The following is a 19,148-nucleotide window of genomic DNA, read 5'->3' on the forward strand; positions in this document are numbered from 1 at the left end:
GGAGCGGAGATTAGGTGAGATGTGAAAAGCTTCAGGGGCATAGGTATGTATGCAATGAAGCAGAGAGTTCGGAGAAGACAATAAAAAGGGAGGCCGAAGAAAGACGCTAAACATCAGCCGCAGGCTTCGACTCGGTCTTCTGCTCAGACTCGAGGAGTTCCTGACGAGCACGCTCCTGCTCAGCCAGACCTGTCTTTTGGATGGTATGTGAGCGGCTGAGTTCACGCGGGCGGATAAATAGAGACAAGATAAAGCCAACACCAGCAATGGCTGTATAAAAGATCCACATGCGGTTGAGGGCATGGGTAAAGGCCCCAAGAACGAGTTCACGCTGGGAGGGCGTGAGGCCCTGGACGAGCGACTTGGACGAGCCAGAGAAGGAGGAAGAGATGGCGGCTGTGCGTTCGGGTCCAATGGCGGCTATCAGGCTCGGGGCCTGTTGGCTCATGATGTTTTGGTAGATGACGGTGCCGAGCACAACGGAAATGGAGGTAGAGAGTTGACGAACAAATCCAAAAGTGGCTGTCGCGGTGGCCATGTCGGCGGCGCGGACGTTGGCCTGGAAGGCGACGAGGGGCGCCTGGAAGTTGGGACCAACACCAATACCAGCGATGATCTGGTAAATGATAATGCGTGGCCAGGAGGCGTAGGGCTTGAGGTCAATGAAAAGACCAAAGCCGAGCGCGATGAAGAACATTCCGGCCATGATAAGTTCGCGATAGCGGCCCGTCTTTTTCATGGTCACACCCGTAATCACCGAGACGAAGGAGAGAGACAAGACTAGTGGCAACACGTAGACACCACTCAGAATCGGGGTGGCCAAAAGGACCGTCTGGAAATATAGCGGCATGTAGTAGGCTCCGGCAATGAAGACAAAGCCGTGGCAGAAGCAGATCAGAAGAATCAGCACGTTGTACCATTCGCTGAAGAGCCGGGTCGGGATGATGGGATATTTGGCCAGCTTCCACTCGGCGAACATGGCCAGAGCCCAGACGAGCACGCCGAAGACGATGAGACAAACCACAGTGGCTGAATCCCACGGGTAGTCGACGCCACCGAATTCCAGCCCGAAGAGGAACATCAGAGTTCCGCCGATAATCAAGAAAGTGCCCGCCCAGTCAATGTTGCGCAGGCCGGCCAAAAGTGGAGTCTTGGGCGATTCAATGTGAAGGAAGAAGACCAGGATGACGAACGAGAGCCCGCCAATAGGCACTGTATATAGATGTAAGCGATCACAGTTTTCGAATACTACTTTGAGAGCGAGAAAACACACAGTTGATCCAGAAACACCACCTCCAGGTCACATCCGTGGTGAAAGCGCCGCCAACAATGGGTCCCAGAGCACCCGCAATAGCCCACGTCGCGCCAAAGAGGCCGTAATACATCGGACGATCTCTGAGTTGGATATTAGCATTATTTTAAGCCAGAAAAATTCAATGACGAGTTCATACCTCATACTGAACAAATCCGAGACACTGATATTCGCCAGGATAATAATCCCACCACCGCCAACACCTTGGATAGCTCGGCCGGCGATGATCATCGGCATATTCTTGGCCAAAGCGCAGATCAAACTACCAACAAGAAAGGCGAGGTTGGCGAGCAAAATTATCGGCTTTCTTCCCCAGATGTCACTCAATTTACCCCACAGAGGTATGCACGCCGCATTTGCCAGGAGATAGGACGATGCGATCCATGAATAGCCGCTTTCGGAGGCATGGAAATCGGAGGCGATGGTTGGCAGGGCCGTGGAAATGATGGTCTGTCAGAGAAGCAGTCAATGATTAGCCAAAGACCGTTGCGCTTCAAGACAACCAAGGAGAGGGCAAGAGAAAAAGAAAGGATGAGCATACCATGTCCAGGGCGGCTAGGAACAAAACCAACTAGAATGCGACATGGCTCAGTTAGCTTGTTGTCCAAATGGGGTTCCTTTTTTTTCGATGCGCATCGACTGCCGAAGCTGTCGGGGAATTTCCTTACACAGAGAGCTGCCATGACGACCGCGATCTTCTTCTTTCCCATCTTCTGTGCCTGCGAAGGGGTGTGATCGAGAGGCGCTCCCGATGCGCTCTTTTCCAGCTCATTGTTGGCATCTGGTTGTGTAGGCGACTCGACTTGCGCAGGCGAGGGCGCATCAACAGGAGACTTTTCCGGGTTGTCCAGGTGGTTCTGGCCGGTGTCGCCGCTCGAAGCGTCGTGGTTTTGGTGCGCGCTCGTCATGGTGACGGTCGCGCGAAGGGTTGATCAGAAAGGAAAGAAAAAGAAACGGCAAAGAAATGTTAGAAAAAAAAAAAAAAACAAGGGAAGCTCGGCAAAGAGTGGGAGATTGCGAGTTAAGGTCCGATCGACCGATCAACTTTCAAGCTCTGTCTGCATGCAGCAAATAGAGAACAAGGTCAGAGCGACATCATGTCCTACTTATAACAAGCGAAAAGAGGGTGATCTGGCGAGTTCGTGTTCGCAGAATCATCGCATCGCGCAAATCGAGATGCCGAGCCGAGTTAAAATAAACGAAGAAAAAACTCATGAGCGTTTGATCGTGGGTGGGGACGTCGGCGGTTAAGCTGTCCGACGCCGAGCCCCGACAATCCGACTGCGATGGGGCCGATGTCGAATAGATGGATATTAGAGTCATGCAATATTGGTACCACCCGCTAATTACGATTATATTTACATCTACAATCTACAGCAGATCTAATACAATGATTATCATAATTAATTATGTAGACAGTCACACATGCGGAAGAAGGGACCGGCGATAAGCGGGGTTAAGCACATTCGGGGGATATTGACATGAGTCATGTAGTATATCCACGGACTACGTGGTATATCCATGGACTTAGTGTCATATGCAAGAATTTAGTGGTATATCGCATATATTCCTTCTTGGAACTAACTTAAGAAAACACCCAAGAATAGAAATCAAGTTTTGATTGCAAACTAAACAACGCCCGACCAACATGCAATGACCACGGCTTTTCCTGGGAATTCTATCATGGAGAACAAAGGGGTGGAGGGAATGGGTATAAAATATGAAAAGGGCAGCAGCGTAAGAACCAGGGAGAAAACACCAGAAACCAAAATGCTTGGCCGGACACATTGCAGAGGCCGTCGCGAGGTGTCGATGGGGATATTGAGGTTAATCTTGTAATTGGAGAATCTCTATATTGGAGAACATCAATATTGGTGACTGATCTGGGACTAGAAGATGCGCAGCCACCGAAGTAGATGGCAAGGGGGTGCTTTCAGTACTTACCAGTCAAGAACTCCTCGAAGCTCACTGTGACGTACCCGTCACGGTCTTCATCGTAACGCTTGAATACGTCCGTCATGCGCTTCAAGCTGATACACGCCTGCACGAACAGATCGAAACTCATGCCGTTCCGAGAAGGGCTCATGGGCGGGGCATTCAACTGCCGCGTCTTGCTCTCAAAGGTGGTGAATAGCACCGAAACAAATTGCGGGCTCAAGCGGTACCCGAACGCGACGAGCGCATTCTCGAATTCCGGGCGACTAATGCGCCCGCTGCGGTCCTCGTCGAACCGGTCAAACAGCTCGCGCCACGCCGCCAGGTAGCGCCACAGCGACACGAACTCGTCGAAGATGATAGTCCCCGAGGCGTCACGGTCGAACATGCGGATCATCATCTTGACCGTCCGCGGGTGGAATGAGGTGTAGTCGCCATTGACCAGTGCGGAGCCCAGCTCCATCTCGGTCAGCGACCCGGAGTGCGACACGTTGGCTGCGCGAAAAAGCGGGTAGAGGTGTTGCGGGTCATCGCTGGGCACGGACAGTGGCGGCGGCTGAGGCGATTGCGGGGGACGCGATGCGGGCGGCGGTCGACTGCGCTGTGGATGGGCTGGAGGCGGACCAAACCCGTAGTTCTGAGGCGGCGGCGATGGATGTAATGCATGCGTGCGGTACTGGCCGGACGGCGCATTGGCAGGGGGAGGTTGTCGACCGCTGTATGAGGGGTGTCCTTGCGGGTCTTGTGGGCGCGGGGCTGGCGAGCTGTATGGGTGCTGCTGCGGAGGGGCGCTGGAAACCGGGACGCGAGGAGGCACGCCGCTGGGAGTTGACTGCGGCGGCGGACGAGAGGGAAGCGGTTTTTGACCTTGACTCGGATTCCCCGACACCTGCATTGACCCGATCATCTTGGCGACCTACGCACGGGTCAGCACTCAGCACAGGGTTAATAGCGCGACAACAATGTACCTGCTCCGGCTCAGCATGCCTGCGCCATTCCACCAAGTCAGCGATCGTGAAATCAGAGTATTTTGCCCACGTTTGATGGTGAACTTACGCGGGCAACGCGTCGGGGTTGTAGGATTTGTTATAAGCCATGGTGGGCACTGACGCAATCAGGCGAGGAGGCGGGTTGTGGACACGGGGAACCTGTCCCTCGCGAGCAGACTGGATATGATGGCGCTCTCGACAGGAAAGAGAAAAGCAAAAGCACGATTGAGAAAAGAGTCAGGAAAGGAGTTCAGGAGGCTCCCATGAGTTCTTGCTAAAGCGGAACCGTGGGGCGGATGGTTCAGCAGGAGTTTTTAGCCCGCCAAGTGATAATCGGATGAAAAATGGAGCGGCTTCATCCCACTTCTTTACCATCCACTGCGAGATGGTTGCTCAAGGGTTACTCGGACAGCAACAGCAGCAGTTTAGCCCAACTATCTCCAGCCTCGAATAGCCGCGCTGAACCCCTGCAAGTCTCCCTGTATATAGGGAAATTGGCTACCGTGTCTGGGAGTCAATTGCTGACGCCAGACCCACCGTGATAAACATAGTATATACGAATACGGGCTCATTAGGTTGCTAGTAAGATCCAGCTATGCTCTTAAGATGCTCTTCAACTCTGTTGCCTGTGCTTTCAGTATCTCCATCATCTCCTTCCATGCTTTGGCTTGAAATCGCTTCCCCTCTGGCCCGGTCGTTAGGGCGGTTGATTCACTATAAAGATTGTCAGCAACGGAGGAAAAAGAATGCACAGGGTTCAAGAAGAGCATCCTACTCGAGATATCCATCGCTTCGCCAACATTTCCCTTGAGATTCCGCGCCTTGGACGGTGGCACTAACCAACGACCGGCTCCCTTGCTCGGTGGTGCGAGCAAAGAATTTATACACGAGCCACATCAACCACCGTTCATAGAATCGGTTGTACTGGCGACCGAGAGATGACTGACAGAACCCGGGGCTCACAGAATTGACGATGACCGGCAGAGTCCCGTTCTCATTGCGGACCAGGTCGGCAATGTTTTTGACCACATATTCCAGGAGTAGTTTTGAGATGCCGTACTGCTTAGGACTCTTGAACCCGTCGGGTGCATTCACATGTTCTAACAGAGAACCTTCTGTCTGGAGGCTCTCAGCCTTGACACGAACGAATTGCTGACTGGACACAAGAGTCAGATGTGCAGGCTCCGATTCGGAGGCGCTGGCCCTCAACTTCGGAAGGAGGAGCAGAGCCAGCAGCGAGGTGGACAGCGTGTTGACCTGCAACATCTCCTCCCATTCCTCTGCCGAGGTGGTGTACTCCCGGTTGAAGAGCCCGGCATTGAGAAGGGCCACATCCAGACTTTCAAGTTCTGTGTCAATGCGACTGGCGAAGCTCTTGACACTCTGAAAATTGTTCATCTCAAGCTCCCAGACCTGGACCACGCCGGATCGGTTGGTACTCTTTTCCAGCTCTGCTTTCGCCTGTTGGCCACGCTCCACATTGCGGCTGCCAATGATCAGAGAAGCAACCCCAGAATTTAGGAATTTGATGGCAGCCTCAAGCCCCAGCCCCGAGGTGGCACCGGTCAACAGGACTGTTTTGCCAGCAAATGAGACTCCTCGTGGATCTCTTGGTGGGGTGTATTGCATTCTGAGGAGGCGGAATAGGCCCGCCATGATAGGGGAAGCTTGGTGCACTGCTTTCTGGCTGTAGAAAGCAGTTATTTAGACATTAGCAGCATCAAAAAGAGAGACTTTGACTTGTCAATGTTGATCGATGGATGTTTATCACCATACCCCGATGATGTCAGCGCTGAGTCAGGATATGGCCAATCAGAGGCGCCCATTGTATATTTCTGGAATTCAACAATTCATGGATAGAGAAAAGATATAAGCTGTTGGGTGATTCTGACAATATTACCATATATGTGCTGCCTATATGTTTAATCCCCATCATCTCATAGAGATGGTAACGCAGACTATAGGAGCGGCAAAAGGGAAGTTGATGAGCCCCTCTAAGGCTCTTGACTAATGAATAAAAAGCGAATATAGCCAAGAATATAGTGTCAATCGATATCTAGATTTGATATACGCCAAATTATTTCAGCTGGGGGTCAACCACTATGATCAAGAAGTATTTATCTTGAATTATCTATGTTGTTGTCCTGAGTTGGCCGAGCTGATCACAATTGAATTGCCCACAAACACATCCAAAAACAAGGTGACCGATTTGCCTACAAATAAGAGCCTCTCCATGGTCGAGGCAGTTATGCATTTACTCAACCTGGTTATCAAATTATTCAACGATGGCTCATCGCCCATGGAAATGGCGAGCAAAACAAACACTGCAAACAACAGTATGTCCAACGGCCACAACGATTTCTCCGCGCCGCTGAACCGAGTAAATGTATACAGTCGGCCGGGAAACCCAGTACATAACCCTCCTCTTGAATTCTCCGATATTTTCTTTTCTTTTCTTTCCTTTCCTTTGATCTTTCTTTCTTTTCAAAAGACCGTTGGCCGCTGTCATTACCGCCAGTCCCCCGCAAGTGCCGAGGCCCCACCTTGACCAGAAAGAAAAGCAAGGCCGCATCAATTCATCTTGTTGAATTAGTGGTAGTACAACGATGGCTGCCTCGACGTCGATACCGGAGTATCAGATGCATCCCGAGGGCCGCACGTGGCGGAACCATTTCCCCAAGGGCGATCTTTGGGTGTTTGGTTATGGGTGAGTGACTGTAGCATTGATTTTGAAGGGTCCGAAGGGTCTGAAAGGTTTGGAAGGATTGATATTAATGGCATTAATTGACAGGAGTTTAATCTGGAAGCCGCCGCCACATTACGGTATGTTGATATTGTTTCTGGTTCATCCCGAGATCTATATTCCTCGGTACCCTTATTGAATATCATGGATATTGGCTAACTCTTCTCATGCAGATCAGCGAGTCCCTGGATATATCAGTGGCTATGTGCGGCGGTTCTGGCAGGTATGTCGATGAAATACTCTGTTGCTGTCTCTATTCTGAACTCCTTGTTGCGGCGAGAATATGCTTGTGTTCGACTCCAGGCTGACCATAGAACTCACAAATTGTGTTTCATAGGCTAGGTATGTTGGATGGCATTTGACTTTCCATCTCTTGTACTATTTCCGTGTTTGGTGACATACTAACAACCGTACAGTGCCGACCACCGAGGGACAGAAGAGCAACCCGGACGGGTAGTCACTGTGATTGAGAGAAACTTTTGGGAGACACTAGACGACCCGGTATGTGTCAAATACTGTCTCTCGTCTTACTTGTAACTGGGGTCGACATACTTGGTTTCATCCAGACACCCAACAAGCCACGGGGAGACAACTACCATGTCACACAGATATCCAACTAACCACCTATCAACCAAGCTCGCCCACCTAGAATCCGAATCCGCCTCCACAGGCAAAGTCTGGGGCGCAGCATACCACATCCCAACCTCGCACGCCGAGGAAGTCCACGACTACCTCGACGACCGCGAAATCAACGGCTACAGCGTGCACTACACGCCATTCCACGCCGTATCAGGCGTCTCAGCATCCACGGCAACCAAGACGCCCGACCCGGACGACACACCCACTTCCGTGTCGGGTGGAGGAGCAACCCCGATCATCTGCATGGTCTATATCGGACAGCCCAGCAACCCGCAGTTCCTGCGCGACCCGGCCCAGCGCGAGCCGCAGGATGTCGCGCAGGTTATTAGTACTGGTCACGGGAAGAGCGGCAAGAACACGGAGTATCTGTACTTGCTTGAGAAGGCCCTTGAGGGGTTGGGGCTGGGGACTGCTGATGTCCATGTTACGGATTTGGTGCGCCGGGTTAAGGCTATTGAGGCGGGGGATCTGGCGGACGCGGAGGAGAGGGAGGCTGAGCGGGATGTTCGGAAGTATTTGGGTGAAGAGTCCGGGACGGTGCGCGAGGATGATCATTCCAAGATTGAATGAGCCTGCTAGGTGTCCTGTGGCTTTGGGCCTCGCTTCGATTTGGTTGCATGTGGCATGGAGATCGTTGAATAGACTAGACGAGGGTTGAATCCATGCAATGATCAACGAATAGATGTCGACATCGAAACAGGAAGGGTACGGACAAGACGAATGCAATCAAATTCGGGCGCGATTGTGCATCTCATCTAGATCGGCAGGTACAAGACCAGAGCTGCCTCTCTCCATGGCAAGCCTTCATTCAAAAATAAGAAAAACCAGGGAAAAAAAAAACGTAGTCGCAAAACCCCCCTCCGTTCTGAGCACACTCGCCCACATTCCCGGTCCGCGTCGCATCACCATTCCAGAGTCATCATAAGTCGTCACTTCTTTTTGCAAGAAAGAGGCCAAAGATAAATTGCGCGCAGAGAGAAAGAAACGTTGATGGGGTATCATAAGCGTTCACCTACTGACCCTCAGGGGGGCCCGGCTGGGCGCTGGTGTTGCGCCATCCTGATTTGAGAGTCAAATATTAGCATATAAACACCGCTAAAGAGAAAGAGAACAGCGTACCACCACCGCCGCCATAGCCGGCATTGGCACCTCCACCTGCGCCATGAGTTAGTCAAGTTCATGGATAAAGCTGCTCTTCGAGAGAAGAATACATACCGTAGCCACCGCCATAGCCACCATTGTAACCACCTCCGTAACCGCCACCATAGCCGCCATAGCCAGGACCAGCGTTTTGGTTGTTGTAGCCACGGTTGTATCCCCCGCCGTAGCCGCCCTGGCCACCGCCCTGGTATCCAGCACCAGGCTGCTGGTTGTATCCACCGCGGCCGTAGAAGCCCGAGTCGCCGCCCTTGGGACGATCAAAGGCCTTGTCGACGCGAATGACGCGGCCATCGAACCTGTCGCTAGCGTGAGAGGGGTATCCTAAATAGTGGTATTCGAGGACATTTTACTCCTGGTTGTCCATACTGCTCATGGCAGTTTCGGCATCTGCCTCGGAGGCAAAGCGCACAAAGCCGAATCCACGGCTGCGCAGAGTCGCGCGGTCCTTCACAACGATCTGTAGCACACCAGCAAAGTCAGAATCGCGAAGGAAAATCACATTCGAGGGATACACGAACTGCTTCCTGAATTTCGCCGAAGCGCTGGAAACCCTCGCGCAGGACATCATCGTTGGTGTGCCAGGACAGGCCGCTGGAGGTTATGGCGGGGGATCGTCAGTTTTCCAAATTGACCCCGAAATTAGGTATCAGCGATTCGCAACTGAAATACATACTGAACGAAGAGCTTCGACATGATGGGATGATCGAAGAAACTCTGGAAAGAATGAAGGGGGATGTTGGGAGGGGAAGGATCAGAAAGTGGGTGAGGAAGCGAAGTGACAGGGGAAATCCTAGTTTGCGCCAGTCAGCCGTGTAACCCTTAGGGCATCCCACAAAAGAAAACATGACGCTTACGAGGAATGTTTGGGTGGAAAAGAAGAAATAAGGAGAGAGAGAGAGAGAGGGGGGCTAAGTGTGAACTGTCTAAAACCCGAGGGATGGTGGTGAATCACGCTAGCAGGGAAGAGAGACTCCCCCCCCAAGTGGATTTCTACAAATTGCAATGTATTTTTAATTGTTCAAGTCTGTCACCTCCTGTATATACTGTAGGTAGTTAACACTTGGACCCTGAACCCTGGAAGTCATCTCACCGAGTGGAGTCTCCGTCTTCAGACCGCGGAACGAGAGGTGTCATAGGAAGTTCTGCGATGATTCGCCTCGCTAATTCAAGGATGCATGCATTCCTGTCATTCGGTGCCCCGCTCACTCACAGATGGGGCCCACCTGGTCGGAAGGACTCCGGAGGATCAACGGATCGACTGATTCAACATCAAGCTTGGGCATCGGGTGGAGCCAGTGGACGATGAGAGGATATATATATCAGTATAGTGCCTCGATGCCTTGACACCTCAGGTACTGCGGCTCCTTCCATGGGTGGTTCCTGACTCCCGAGGAACTACTTCGACACAAAACCAGTCGCCGAGGAAATACCTGGTTTTGTTTTGCACATTATCGCTCCATGGAGACCTCCAATCGCGATTTGATACACCACTGGCTGTCGAGTGTGCAGGTCCATCCTGAAACTGTTCCCCAGACTGCGACAGGTATGGTGCTCTTGTAACCCACGAGATTGTCACAAGTCACTCACGAATGCCAGGCAAGGGTCCCTGTCAGGAGAGTGCAGAACATGGGGCAGTTAGGCCTCCCAGGGGAGAGCTCCAGGATGTTCCTACTGAAAATCCCCGAGCGCCAAACCGTTTGGTGGAGCCGATCCGAGAATCCTTGGTCCGTGACACTGAGCCTCAGGAGCCGATTCCCCACAAGAGAGCAAGGCATGAGTACGAGCGCAGACCTAGGCACAAGACACGCGAGGACCGCTACGACTACAAGGCACCGGGTTCGGGAGCTGGAATTCGGCAAAAATCCAACAAGGAGAAGAAGAAGAGGCCGCGGCGCAGGAAGAATATCATGCACGATGAGCTTCGAGCAGCAAACGTGACGCAAGAAAGATTGACGGTGAGCGCAACCTACAACCTATCGTGCTCTGTCACTGATTTCGGGAACAGCTACGACACACAGCAAACCTGGGCTTCTTCAACAAAGGGAGGTCATCGTCATCGGCCAAGCCCCACGAAGGTAAGAACAAGTCATTATCCCGAGGACATTGTGCTAACAACATGACCTCCATCTAGCAGTGCCTGACCTTGTGTTCTCTGAGATGAATTTCTTGTCACGGACAGGTCACGGCCTCAACCACAGCACCATGGTTATCGAGAGCCAGAAGCCCAAGACAGAGGATGGGAAAGTACATCAGCGCCAGCAGCTGTTTGAATACAGCGTCCCCAATCTCTCCCTTACACCCGGATTGGATTGAAATTAATCAACACACAAAACAGCCCTTCAGCACTTCCCAGATTGATACCACCGAATGATACCTCTGGTACTCCGCACTTCTTCGCGCCAAGTGACTCACAATGTCGCGAAACACAGATGGGCGTGCACGAGCCTTGGCAAGTGCCCCGGGACCTGCAGCATGAGAAGAATAAAAAGGTGGAGGCTCCGCAGTCTGCAACCCCCTACACTTGGTCCGGAAGTAATATAGGAGAAAGCCAGCGAGACCGTATTATGGACCTCTACCTGCTGGATCTTTTGCACGCTGGCTTGCACACCCAACGAATCGGAGACGACGACACGGCTACTAGCCGAGGAAAACGGTACTTGAAACTTGAAGAGCTCAAGGGAATCCTGGAGGAGAGAAAAGCATGTTGGGGATCCGGTTGCGTCGAAGAAGATTCGTCTTCCAATGGATTTTCAATGAAATTCCTAGAACGGAGTCAACCATTCAACAACTTGCCCGAGATTGGCTTCAATGGTGATCTTCCGCATGCACCGCACTCAACCCAGAGAATGCCTGAATACTGTACCGAAGAAGGCCAGTTGGGGTCAAACGGTGGTGGAAATGTGCCAACTGAAAGAACTGGATTATCCCCAGCGCTCGAACCAGCTGATACTGCGAAATGCGAAGAGCAGACATTGACAAGCCTAGCCCATGGGAGAAAGAAGAATGATCCTCAAATCCCGCTAACCATGGCCGCGGATCTGATTCAAGTTGGCGCGGACGACGACGAAGTATTTTACCGCACACTTGATGCGGCATACCGCACAATTGTAAGCACCGGGGACAAAGACCAAGATTTTGGTCAATGTCATAGCAACAGTGCTGCCCCACCCCGATTGAGTGGGATTGAAACTGACAGTCAACCCAATGCTTTGCTCGATTCTCTGACCCTGTCGCTTCTTGGGTTTGCAGACACAACATGGCGGCAAGTATATGACTATCCAGATCATCCAGTATTGATTGATCCGCATTCTTTGCATGAGGGTCTGGAGAAAGGACCCACTGTCAGCACTCAAAGGAGACCGTCATCATTTCTCCCACCGGAGGAAAATGTCGAGCAAAGCCCGGGATGGGCCCGGACAGCAACGACTTTGACGGCGAGTTACCCGTGGCCACTTGGATTTTGGCGGCAGAATAAGCTGTACTGACTCTTGTCCTTATTGCTGTATCACTCATCGTCCATGCGCATTGTATTAGCACTTTTGTTGTACTATACACTGCGATTCAACGTTAGAGCTGACTGAGTCCTTGGAGATAAGACATTTGTCCATAAAGCCTGATAGCAGATATTCGGTACAAGGAAATGGTCTGCTCAGATTTGGAGAGGTAGACAGTAGCATACTCAGGTAATCAAACCGGACCTCGGGAAATGCAGATTGAGTTGCATAATCCAACCGCTTGGCCGATCAAATCTCTAGCCATGGACGATTCGTCCCCGGTTCCCATACCCACTGAGGCTTCATCAGCACATAGATATTATCACATCCATGGATAGCCTTGCCACTTTCGCTCAACCCGCATGGATTAGCATCATCTCGAGAAGGGTCGGAGAGAAAAATTCCAACAGCAAAGTCTTGGCAAGATCGCAATGAATTGATTGGGTATATAACAATCTTGGATGGCAAAAGATCAAAAAAGCGCCGCCTAACAGTGAGACCAAGATCATGGCCTGAAATTTGGAAATGAATGTCCCTGCCAACGTGTTTGCGGGGGGGGGGAAATATCTATTCAGGGAGCCGGGAAGACGTAAATCCCACTCCTGAATGTAAATCCAGCGCCAGCCGGGAAGCAATTCTCAGTGTCGCGGCTGCAACGTGTTGAGACTTGGTGGGCAACTGGGCTCAGCTCGAATCCGACGTGTGCCATCGCGATAGGAGCAACGTCCGGGCAGATAGCCGAGTATTCTGGTGGATGCAAAGGGTATGGAACACCAAACCTCATAGAGTCGCGGCCGCTTCAACCACACCCGCACCCTTGAAGAGCCCGGGGTTTTTGATAACCGCTTCCACGGGGTACTTCCACTCCATAAATCGCGTCCAGCCTACAAAATGCCCCATATATTAGCTACAACTTTACTCTGAAATCCTCGGGGATTGCTTGCGGTCCGCCATCACTTACCCAAATATGCACATTTCCGCCCCAGATACTTCCCAATAAAGGGCACCAGAACCATAGTCAGAAGCAGTTCTAATTGCTCAATGCTCTCCCTCCATTCTGCCTCCGCATCTGAGTAGTCATCTGAGAGTGTTTCAAGATCTGAGGCGGTGGTTGATTCCGATGGAAGAGACGCGATCTCGTCGTCGGACTCGTAGGTGTTTTGCGCGGAGGGCACCATATACGCCGACATCGAAAATGAGGGATTCGATGCAGCTGGAGAACCTGACGACATGGTGTAAAGACAAGCTGGCACGGGCGAAACGAGGGAGGGATGATCGAGCCGTGGCCTGCCTACTGCTGTGGAGATGGGCGAGTATCGGAGCAGCGAGCCGATCATCAACGTGTAAACACGTGACCTTGTAATGACAATCACGTGGCCACGCGATAACCGGGTGGTCGCCTCCCCAGCAAAAAGCGATAGCAGATTTCAATCGAATTCACTGTCGACTGTTGAACACGTTTGGTCTCTCCCTCGACCGAATATCTGACGCAACCCTTTTGTGGTGGAGTGCAGTAAATCGCAGCGCAAAGATGGCGGACGCAGTACGTCACACCTTGGTTTCTTTTTACCGACCCTCCCACATTTTCTTTTGAGTCACGCCCAATACCCCTCGGTCGACAATCTCACGGGGAATTCAATTTCTTCGCTTCACATATCCCAGATCCTTTCCTCTCTTATTCCTCCATATTTTTCTTCCTTTCCTCTAACGCTAATCGTGTGCCCCCGTTTTCCACAAATAGGAAGTCGAGCAGACTATTCAGAAGCAGCGCAAGTCAGTCGCATTCAGCGAAGGCTCGGTCATCATGGACACCAACGGCCAGGTCACCGAGACCCCCACTGCTGAGCAGCCCCCAGCCGGTACGCAAAATACTCTTTCCAGTTTTATTTCGCCTTGATTCCGTCCCACTAACGGATTGTGCCACACCCGCAGACAAGGAAGTGGACGAGGTCACCGATATGTTCAAGGGCCTCTCCAAGAAGAAGAAGACGAAGAAGACCAAGGACAGCGATGCCGCTGAGGGCGATGAGGCACCCGCGGCTGATGGCGAGTTCGACCCGTCGGCGCTGAAGAAAAAGAAGAAGAAGCCCAAGAAGGTCGATGCCGGGGACTTCGAGGCCAAGCTTGCTGAGGCCGGTGTTGCGGAGGAGTCCACCCAAGAGCAACCTGAAGAAGTGCTCGAAGGGGACCCTGAAGCCGGCACGGGTGTCTGGGCCCACGACTCGACGCAAGCCATCCCGTACTCGCTCCTCGTGTCCCGATTTTTCACCCTCGTCCAGAGCCACCACCCCGACATCCTGTCCAGCGGTTCCAAGTCTTACAAGATCCCCCCGCCTCAGTGTTTGCGTGAAGGTAACCGTCGTACCATCTTCGCCAACATCGCCGATATCGCCAAGCGCATGAAACGTTCCGACGAACATTTCATGCAGTTCTTGTTCGCTGAGCTGGGAACCAGTGGTAGTGTCGATGGTAGCCGTCGCCTGGTCATCAAAGGGAGATTTCAGAGCCGCCAGCTCGAGACAGTTTGTCGAAGTGCGAAATCGAGCTATTTCCTGGGTTCTTGAAAGTTATGCTAACTAGAAACTAGGATACATCAGTAAAAATGCCCATTTTCTTCAATCCCGCGCCCCCGCATGGCTCCGTTATCTAACAAACTCGCAGTGGAATACGTTACTTGCAAGACCTGCCGCAGCCCCGACACCGAACTCAACAAAGGTGAAAACCGCTTGTATTTCATCACCTGCAACTCCTGCGGTTCCCGCCGTTCCGTGGCCGCCATCAAGACCGGTTTCCGTGGACAAGTCGGCCGCAGAAAGCGTACTGGCTAAGGGGATGCACGGGATCAGTTGGGCATTTCGTGAAGGAGGGAGCCTGCTTTTTTATCTCTATGTTATGGCGTGCCATTTAACAGGGGCTTCAGTGGATGGAAATAGGGCTCCGGCGCTACGCTTTCTGCCGTTGAGGACTCGAGATGAGGAGACGATTTATTCGAAGGAGCGAAAAACGTTTAGAATGAAATGGATTGATATGACCCTACAAGGCTTCTGGTGGTTGTTTGATGGTGCGTTGAGGTGACCAATAAGAGACTAAGGATTAAATTATAGCTCCTACATGCATCGTTTACGAGCTTCTGGATTCTTGGATGTCTGTTACTTGCATGGGCCTTTCTCGGTGGAGGACTTTGTGGAGGTCGGTTCTATTGTGGGTGGAAGACAGGTTAAAGACAGCACTCATATCAACTGAGTATGGTTGCAGGGAGTTTGATGGAACCTGTCAAGCCAAGGTATATTGAAAAGGGATGTATTAAAAAGCTCATATAGGACAGACATCAAATCACCCTAGCTGGAAACGCAAGTGTGCCTTATTGAATGGGAATAGTTCAAGTAAACCGCTATGTCCTGATATACTGATCACTTTACATAGAATATCGAGGCAAAAAGAGGACAGGCTTGCTATACTGCTCCTGGAGAAGGAAATGCTTGGAATCCAATGTATTTGGATCTAGTCCACAATCATAGCTCACATTTGCCAACAGAACTGAATGAAAACCGACAATTTGGAGGGGCCCAAAGTAAAGCCACAGTCAATTAACAGTCAAACGTGATAGAGGTAGGAAGAAGAGGAGAAGAGAAGAGGAGAGAGGAGGGCAGGGGTGGTTTTTATAGGGAGAGCCTCTGGCTTATTCACCTGGCCATCCAGGCGCCGATTCCATCAACCGGCGCCTAAGGGGTACGCTGTGATTTGTGTTTCTCCCAGCATGCATCCAAGGTGTTCACACGACCACGGTGCAACTCCTGAATGAGAGTCACCTTCCAATTCTTCCCGTCCTCGGGCTCCTCACACAGCTCAGCAAACGCTTCTACTAGCAGCCAAATCTGAAGTGCATTGATGCTGGTGCCGCTGCAGGTTAATCGGCTGGTCCTGGTCGATGAAGTCGAGGCATGAAAATGATGAGCGTTTCGACGCCATTTTGGTCCTTCCGCTCGACCACGCAGTCAACTAGTGCTGCCAAACACATCCACTATCCCAACTTCCGTGACGTGGCGATTTTTGTTGTCATATTCGAGGTCCGCAAAGATCATTCCACTTGGCAGGCTGTGACTATCGCGGATTTCTTGCCGGAGAGCAAGGAGTTTGTTTCATTTCGGCGATGCCTGTCCGCTTCTCGGGTGCAGGTTGAGACCGCGAGCGCATATGACGAACGAAGTCGATATCTGGCTTGTCTGGTGACCATTCTTGTAAATGCTTCTCGCAATATCGACTGTCACAAGAAATGGACTTGAAACACTTGCTTCTTGCACACGCCGTCTGATCGTCTTCTTTCTGGGCACCATTCTTTTTGATAAAACCGAGGAAGAGGTTCTCGGCATAGCAAGTCAAACAGCGAGCTCCCAAAACGAGCCCCGAGTTCCGGCGCTGTATAGGTGCAGTGGCAAGGTCTATAGTTGCTCCTGGTGTGATTGTTTGCAAAAGCCTGGGTCCTGAACCTCCTGCCACACTTCTTCATTGGACAACCGTACCTGAACGGGCCATGCTGATTCCGAAGATGGTTTTTGAGATTCCTGGGGTGGGAAAACATTACTTTGCACTTTTCGATAGGACAGGGAATTGAATGCGGTGCATAGGTATGCGCCGATCGTGCATGAATGGTGGCCTGATTCCTTGTGTTGAGCATCCTGTCGCAATTCGCCGTCTCCATCAGCTTCGAGGAACATACATGTGTATTTGAACATAGTAAATACCCCTTTCTGTGTCCCTGTCCTTGGCCTGCGTCCTACTCGCCCCATGGCGTTCAAGGGTGTTGAAAAGCAGTAGGATATTGGGCCAGTGAGTATCAAAGCTTCAAGGTGAATGAGGACGAGTGAATGGGGATGATGAGAAGTAAGTAAAGGTAGCCAAAGGGAGTTTTGAGTATTCGATATACGGACGTCTCTTGTTTGTGAAAGCATCTTCATTTAGTATAGACGGTATATTCTTATAAAGATATCGTATAGGCCACTACATAGGTCGAAGTTTGATATCTTCTTTCAAGATATCTTTCTTTCCTGTTTTCTAAACGTTTTACCCTGCTGCAGCTTCCTACTGAGGCTCTTTCTGGGTAGCCCCAACAAAGCTACTTAACATTTATGACAGCATCTCGGCATCAGTTACAATAAACACATGGTCTTTACTTGGTCTCGAAGAGACATAATCCAATGTGTCTCGGTCATATTAGAGTAGGAAACACTTATGATGTCCCGGTACCGGATCAGGAGGATACTGGGGTCTAACGACCATTGCACTTCCCCAGCTAGATCTACACAAATAATTTCTTTGAATAGCTTGACATAAAAAGGAGACCATTTCTGGATTTCTAAAACGCCTAATAATTGATACCTTGGAAACATAACGACAGCAAATACCAAATCGGATAGCCAAAGAGCAACCAGGCATCAGAAATCAGTTACTGGCAGTGCTGACACTCATCTGTCCGGCGAAGGCATTCAGGTTCCTTGTTTGCAGGTACACAGTCCCAGGACCCTCAAATTTGCATGCAAGACCCTCGCCAGAGCTGAGACTGGAGAGAATCCCACCCGAGGCCACGCGTTCAATCGTGTAGCGACAATTCCACGCAACTAGGTGGCCGTTATCGACGAAATAGGACTCCCCATCTTGAAGCTATACACGGGCTGGATGTTAGAGAAAGAGAAACAGAAAAAGAAAAGAGAAGAAAAGGGCATTGAGACCCGGTGGTTGGTATTGCTTACATCTTTCTTGATGATTGCGCCGAAGCTTTGCATCCAGAGCAATCCATTGCCGGTGATCTTGTAGATAAACAGACCTTCTCCAGAAAAGACGCCTTTGGTGAGGCTTTGGGCCTGGTACTTGTGCTTGACACCTGTTGTAGAGGCAAGGAAAGCATCTCGTCCGATTTTCCAGTGGTCATTGCCGTTGAGACGGAGAGTGATTATATCACCCAAGACCGAGGGAGCCAGAAGTAATTCACCGGGCCCCGTGTAGTGAGACATGGTCATCTCGCCTCCAGCGATGAGCTTTTTCCATCCGAAGGAAATGCTGCCTTTCAAGGTCATGGTTGGAGACATTGCAATCATTACCCCTATAACATGACCGTTAGCCGAAAACTGACTGAAAACAGGAACCAAGGGTAGAGTATTTAGATAAATTGTCACATACCAGGTTTGGCAGTCAACGGGCAACCCATTGCTAGCTGCAATGTGAGAAGAGAGTTCGAGTCGCGGTGACTGATCCGATAGCTGCCTCCATTGAAGGTGCCAACCTCGTCCTCGTTAGTCCCGGAAGCTCCTTGGAACTGCCCAAAGGCCGGTGCACCTCCAGGGATTTTTTCCATTGTCCCAGCGGGAGGAGGTGTCTGAGAAGCAGCTGGCGGTGTTCCCGAATGGGCGGCATTTGGCGGGAAAGCAGGCGCGTTGTATTGAGCATATTGCTGTGTTGGTGGAGGCGGACTTGTTGCCGGTGTGCTGGCCGAGGGGAGGGGGGCCAGGATAGCCATTTGGAGGAGGGTATTGGTAATCCTGCGGATATCCTGGGGCAACCTGAGGAGGAGGCGCAAACGCTAGAAATGAAGAAAACCAATATTAGGAGACAGATAAATGTGGAACAGTTCGGGTTGTCCATTACATGTTACATGCGCCGGGGCTGTGGTTGGAAGCTGTCAGTAAAATGCATGTACATGATTCCCGAGGATGTGAACGACTTACCCGACATCGGGGGCGGAGGGTACTGGGGCTGCTGCGCCATCGCGATTAGAACGACCAGAAATTGGGATGCTGGTTTTCGTTAAGTACGCCTGTTTTTAGGTTAAATGGGGCCGGGTTAGAAATGTCAACAATCAACACTGACGAACCTCGAGGTTA

At 51.2% G+C, this 19,148-nt stretch overlaps 10 protein-coding genes across 10 annotated transcripts; 4 read left to right on the plus strand and 6 right to left on the minus strand.

Annotated features, from left to right (window-relative positions):
• Nucleotides 1-106: 106 nt before the first annotated feature.
• Nucleotides 107-2,220, minus strand: NUU61_000734 (MDR family MFS transporter; the record flags this gene model as incomplete). Its single annotated transcript, XM_056651317.1, has 5 exons — nt 107-1,212; nt 1,274-1,395; nt 1,452-1,762; nt 1,854-1,883; nt 1,981-2,220. 5 exons carry the CDS (start codon nt 2,218-2,220, stop codon nt 107-109), a joined length of 1,809 nt encoding a protein of 602 aa, XP_056516167.1.
• Nucleotides 2,221-3,257: 1,037 nt separating this feature from the next.
• On the minus strand, nt 3,258-4,344 carry NUU61_000735 (EF-hand domain-containing protein; the record flags this gene model as incomplete). Its single annotated transcript, XM_056651318.1, has 3 exons — nt 3,258-4,163; nt 4,216-4,234; nt 4,304-4,344. Coding segments are annotated over 3 exons (966 nt in total), but the record flags the coding sequence as incomplete, so codon positions are not given.
• A 485-nt stretch (nt 4,345-4,829) lies between these two features.
• On the minus strand, nt 4,830-5,892 carry NUU61_000736 (putative short-chain dehydrogenase/reductase family protein; the record flags this gene model as incomplete). Its single annotated transcript, XM_056651319.1, has 2 exons — nt 4,830-4,950; nt 5,012-5,892. The coding sequence occupies 2 exons, from the start codon at nt 5,890-5,892 to the stop codon at nt 4,830-4,832; spliced, it is 1,002 nt and encodes a 333-aa protein (XP_056516169.1).
• A 950-nt stretch (nt 5,893-6,842) lies between these two features.
• NUU61_000737 (gamma-glutamylcyclotransferase) lies at nt 6,843-8,188 on the plus strand (the record flags this gene model as incomplete). The annotated part of the gene is made up of 6 exons (XM_056651320.1): nt 6,843-6,943; nt 7,028-7,059; nt 7,153-7,202; nt 7,317-7,321; nt 7,396-7,480; nt 7,616-8,188. The coding sequence occupies 6 exons, from the start codon at nt 6,843-6,845 to the stop codon at nt 8,186-8,188; spliced, it is 846 nt and encodes a 281-aa protein (XP_056516170.1).
• A 607-nt stretch (nt 8,189-8,795) lies between these two features.
• On the minus strand, nt 8,796-9,347 carry NUU61_000738 (RNA recognition motif domain-containing protein; the record flags this gene model as incomplete). The annotated part of the gene is made up of 2 exons (XM_056651321.1): nt 8,796-9,075; nt 9,130-9,347. 2 exons carry the CDS (start codon nt 9,345-9,347, stop codon nt 8,796-8,798), a joined length of 498 nt encoding a protein of 165 aa, XP_056516171.1.
• A 1,021-nt stretch (nt 9,348-10,368) lies between these two features.
• Nucleotides 10,369-12,264, plus strand: NUU61_000739 (uncharacterized protein; the record flags this gene model as incomplete). Its single annotated transcript, XM_056651322.1, has 4 exons — nt 10,369-10,734; nt 10,785-10,854; nt 10,911-11,043; nt 11,115-12,264. The coding sequence occupies 4 exons, from the start codon at nt 10,369-10,371 to the stop codon at nt 12,262-12,264; spliced, it is 1,719 nt and encodes a 572-aa protein (XP_056516172.1).
• Nucleotides 12,265-13,053: 789 nt separating this feature from the next.
• On the minus strand, nt 13,054-13,505 carry NUU61_000740 (uncharacterized protein; the record flags this gene model as incomplete). The annotated part of the gene is made up of 2 exons (XM_056651323.1): nt 13,054-13,157; nt 13,235-13,505. 2 exons carry the CDS (start codon nt 13,503-13,505, stop codon nt 13,054-13,056), a joined length of 375 nt encoding a protein of 124 aa, XP_056516173.1.
• A 299-nt stretch (nt 13,506-13,804) lies between these two features.
• On the plus strand, nt 13,805-15,101 carry NUU61_000741 (translation initiation factor eIF2 subunit beta; the record flags this gene model as incomplete). The annotated part of the gene is made up of 5 exons (XM_056651324.1): nt 13,805-13,816; nt 14,015-14,132; nt 14,206-14,805; nt 14,861-14,869; nt 14,935-15,101. 5 exons carry the CDS (start codon nt 13,805-13,807, stop codon nt 15,099-15,101), a joined length of 906 nt encoding a protein of 301 aa, XP_056516174.1.
• Nucleotides 15,102-16,220: 1,119 nt separating this feature from the next.
• NUU61_000742 (uncharacterized protein) lies at nt 16,221-16,556 on the plus strand (the record flags this gene model as incomplete). Its single annotated transcript, XM_056651325.1, has 1 exon — nt 16,221-16,556. One exon carries the CDS (start codon nt 16,221-16,223, stop codon nt 16,554-16,556), a length of 336 nt encoding a protein of 111 aa, XP_056516175.1.
• Nucleotides 16,557-17,712: 1,156 nt separating this feature from the next.
• On the minus strand, nt 17,713-19,032 carry NUU61_000743 (AIM24 family protein; the record flags this gene model as incomplete). Its single annotated transcript, XM_056651326.1, has 5 exons — nt 17,713-17,931; nt 18,021-18,370; nt 18,448-18,847; nt 18,920-18,930; nt 18,993-19,032. 5 exons carry the CDS (start codon nt 19,030-19,032, stop codon nt 17,713-17,715), a joined length of 1,020 nt encoding a protein of 339 aa, XP_056516176.1.
• Between the last annotated feature and the right edge of the window lie 116 nt (nt 19,033-19,148).

The sequence above is a fragment of the Penicillium alfredii genome (genome assembly GCF_028826965.1).
Source record: "Penicillium alfredii strain IBT 34128 chromosome Unknown utg000001l_segment0_segment0, whole genome shotgun sequence".
Classification (NCBI taxonomy): Eukaryota; Fungi; Ascomycota; class Eurotiomycetes; order Eurotiales; family Aspergillaceae; genus Penicillium; species Penicillium alfredii.